The sequence below is a fragment of the Hipposideros armiger genome, unplaced genomic scaffold, assembly GCF_001890085.2.
Source record: "Hipposideros armiger isolate ML-2016 unplaced genomic scaffold, ASM189008v1 scaffold_1749, whole genome shotgun sequence".
Classification (NCBI taxonomy): Eukaryota; Metazoa; Chordata; class Mammalia; order Chiroptera; family Hipposideridae; genus Hipposideros; species Hipposideros armiger.
The window spans coordinates 63,450-67,274 of NW_017733099.1; the positions used below are offsets into that span (position 1 = coordinate 63,450).

General features: G+C 33.2%; 1 protein-coding gene across 1 annotated transcript in view; it reads right to left on the bottom strand.

The window, feature by feature from the left end:
• Nucleotides 1-3,825, bottom strand: part of AKAP9 (A-kinase anchoring protein 9) — a 158,071-nt gene that overhangs the window by 41,750 nt on the left and 112,496 nt on the right. The window contains exons 25-27 of the mRNA XM_019634580.1: nt 2,183-2,335; nt 1,637-1,816; nt 3-1,020 (exon numbers count right to left, since the gene is read on the bottom strand). Coding sequence (XP_019490125.1) covers nt 3-1,020; nt 1,637-1,816; nt 2,183-2,335 — 1,351 coding nt within the window. The remainder of the gene's footprint in view (nt 1-2; nt 1,021-1,636; nt 1,817-2,182; nt 2,336-3,825) is intronic.

The following is a 3,825-nucleotide window of genomic DNA, read 5'->3' on the forward strand; positions in this document are numbered from 1 at the left end:
ACTCTCACTATCTTCCAATAGCTTCTGTAGCTCTCGTAGCTGCTTTTCTTTTTCCACAGCATTTTTCTCTGCAATTTCTACTTGTTCTTTTTCTAAAATCAAACTAGTCTGCATTTCAGCCACCTGTCTTTCTAATTCTGATATTCTCAAGGTAAATGTTGAAACATTCGACTCCATCTCTTTTTCTGTGAGTGGATTTAAATTCTGTATATTTGTTCTTTCAGGCTCTGATGAACTTGCCTGTTTACCTTGACAGAGTTGTGCATATTCCTTAACTGCTTCAAGTTGGACCTGACTCACAAGGGCAGCAGCAACGTTTTCCTCAAGTGTATTCTGGAGGTTTACAATCTTCTTTTTAAGCATTTCTGTTTCAGCCTGGGCTTGCTCTTGAATGTCCTTTATTTGCTTATAACACTGGGTAAGTTCTAAGTTCTTTGCACTCACAGTGCTCTCTAGATGTAGCACCTTTGTCTCCAAAATGTTGATGGAATCTTTACTGTTTTCTTCAAAAGATTGGAAGTCAGTCTGATTTTCTAGGGGTTTGACAGCATCCTCAGTACAGACAACTTCTAGTTCAGGTTTCTTTTTGCTTAGATAATCTATAACCATGTTAACACTTTTCTCTGGTACACTTTGGATTTGTTCCCGATTTTCCTGTTCTTTCTTTAAGCTGCATAATTCTTTTGTTAGCTGGCTCATTTTAAAATTGGTTTCTTGAAGTACATTTTTTATAAAGGCCATTTCTTCATTAGTGGTTTCTACTTGCTGTTCCAAAGCCAGTTTTTCAGCTATTACCATATCCAACTGATGTTTTAAACTATCTGCTTCTTCTGGGAGAGAATTAGCATCCATTGATATCTTCTGTTCAATATTTGCCAATTCCTGTTGAAGTTTTTCAATCACCTCATTGAGCTGCTCAATTTCTTCTTCTCTATTTTTCTTCACACGTTCTTGATCACTCATCATACATTCTATTTGCATTTCAAGATCCCTTATCAGTTCATTTTTTTCTTCAATAATCTATTAGTTAATGAAAAAAGAATAATATACATAATAAATGTGTATTTATATTTTGGGAATTTTATTTTATTTTGGGCAGGATCTTCAAGTGTTCATCACACAAAATAATATACCTTTTAGATACACTACATTAATTTTAATATAGACCAACAGTCCCCTATCATATCAAACAAGGACTTTATTTAGAACTTCATTCAGAAAGTTCTGTTAAAGTGATTTACACTTTTAGTAGCTGATTTCCTATAAGTAAAATAGTCAGTATCAATACATTCTAATTAAAAAGGATGAAGTATTGAAATAAAAACAGTTTATAGCAGATGGCACCCAATGTCATTATCTTATTTAACTCATACTAAACAGAAGAATTTTTAATAGGTTTGGTTAGAATTATATGATGAAATCTAAATCACCAGAGGCTCCCTGCAAAACATCAAAAATCTTTGACAATAATAGAAGGAGATAAAAATATACATAGTTTGTTAAAATTAATGGGTAAAAGAGAATTAAGGTTTATTTGCATTTTACATTCAAAGAGAAACTGAAAAATCACCGCTCTGCCCTTCAAAATTCTAGCTAAAATTAATTTCATGTAATAATCAATTTTAAATTAGTGTACCTTGTTATCTGTTGTAATATTAAGTTGATGCTGAAGTTTTGTAATTTGCTCATTCAACTGGTCAATTTCTACTTCTTTTTCTTGCATTATTTGGGAAAATTTCCCAAATAACACATGTTGGTCCTGAGTAGAGATAGTATCAGTTTCCTTTATAGCAAATCCCAATTTCTCCATTTCATCCTAGGGTTAAAAATAACCATCCCAGTTGGACAGATCATTACATGTGATTTGTAAACTTCTTTCAAGTAACTCTTACAAAAGATATAGTACCCAAAATACACAAGTAAAAAAAATCAGAGATATCATACAGTTATTGTAAATCAATAATTCTTAAAATATTTTGATAAAAGATCTCAAATTTTTTTCATTTATGATAAATTCAAATGTTTACATTGGCTTAAAATAAGTTCCACGCAAATCCATTTGCAGCCCATGTTCCTGTTAAGCACTAGTTGGCAGCTGGGTTTAGCAAATGCTTAATACTAAGGCTTACACAAGACAAAAACGATGAGCTGTTTATAGGCAAAGTTTTGCTTAACTAATCACCTTAAATAATTTGTTTTCTTGTTCAAGTTCTTGTAGGCGGGTGGTAGATTCTTTTTTCTGTATTTCTAATTGCATATGTAGTTGCTGAACTTCTTCATTCTTATTTTCCAGTTCTTCTCTGAACTGCTCTAACTGTTCTTCTAAGTTCGTGATCTTCGATATCAAAATTATCAAAAGGAAAGAAAAAAGAAACGTTTATACAAAGGTTTATTTGTCAAGAGAGAATGAAGAGTGCTATATTGGTTCTATAAAGCGTGTATGCTTAAAATATATGAACTGTGACAATAAAGAAGAGGGGTCAGGTGTGGTTGGTTTCTAGACCTTGTCAAACTGAAACCCTTAAACTGTCCTGCCCCAAGCAACGAGGAGACCTGCAGAGGAAGGATATAGGAGCTAGTTCCTACCTACAATATCCTCTGATTCAGCAGAAGAGTCATGGGAGGAAAGGGAAAAGTCTACATTAAAATTTTTATTTTCATATTTGATTTTAGTTTCTATCAAAAGGCTCAAGAAAGCTGTAGAATTAAATCAGTTACTTTTGCCATCAATGAGACTATAGCTCAGTTTAGTCCATCTTAATACCCAACAAAAGATTTGGCTGCCATGTGCCTTGTTTAAGCAGAAGGAAGCAGAAATGGAGGTCTGAAATACAGAAAGTTAAAGAATAAGTCAGTTATTAATACCATTTTAGGAGATTAGGAAGTTCCTATATGTAGGACAATAGAAATTTAGCTTATTTCTGAGGATTACCATTAATGATACAGCAATTGCTCTTGATGGTTATATAGACAAGAACTAATGATGAATATTAAAAGCTAGTTATTGTTATATTTAAAAAATTGGGTTTGATTGAGGACAGTCATTTAGCTCATTGCTTTGTAGCTACTTATAAATATTTAATGAATGGATTTGCAAATGTGTATTTACCTGATGACCAAACTGCTGCATTATAAACAACCTAAGGTTCGGGAGCAGCATTTAGCAGCAGCTGGCTCAAAGAGCAGTCTATAAATCATTCATTGCCTTAGAACTTGAAAAGGGGCATATGCTGATTACACACAGGCACATAATCATAATCAAATCTTGGCACTGATGAGCCTAAGGCCTTCAAAATTATTTAGCCTAATATTTCCTTAACAGAAATTGTACTCATACTAGTAATAGCCATCATTCATAGACAATTGATTATAAAGTGCTTTATAAGTATTATTTTTTTAAAAACCTGTAACAAACCTATGAGATCTTTACTAGGATTATCCTCATTTCAGAGACGAGGAAGGGAGTCACTGAGAGAGCAGTCCTGAGGTCACAAGACGAGTATGCGGAAGCCAGCTTTGGAACCTGGGGAGTTTACCTCTGGAGCCTGATATTCTGAACTATCATTTATTCTGCTTCTAATAACTAATGTCTGAGACTTATATGTAAATTATTTCCTGTAACACTGTTATTAAACTCAGTAGACACACCTTAAATATACTTAGTTGTGCATATATGATTATCAGGTTAGTCTGTTGAAGATTGTGATTATACCTTCCTTCAAAGGTATTGAATATACCTATCCCTATCTTCTACAACTACTTTTAATGACAAGGTACTATTTCAACATATACAGAGATGTGTTAAGTTCAAAATTGCTGCCCTAC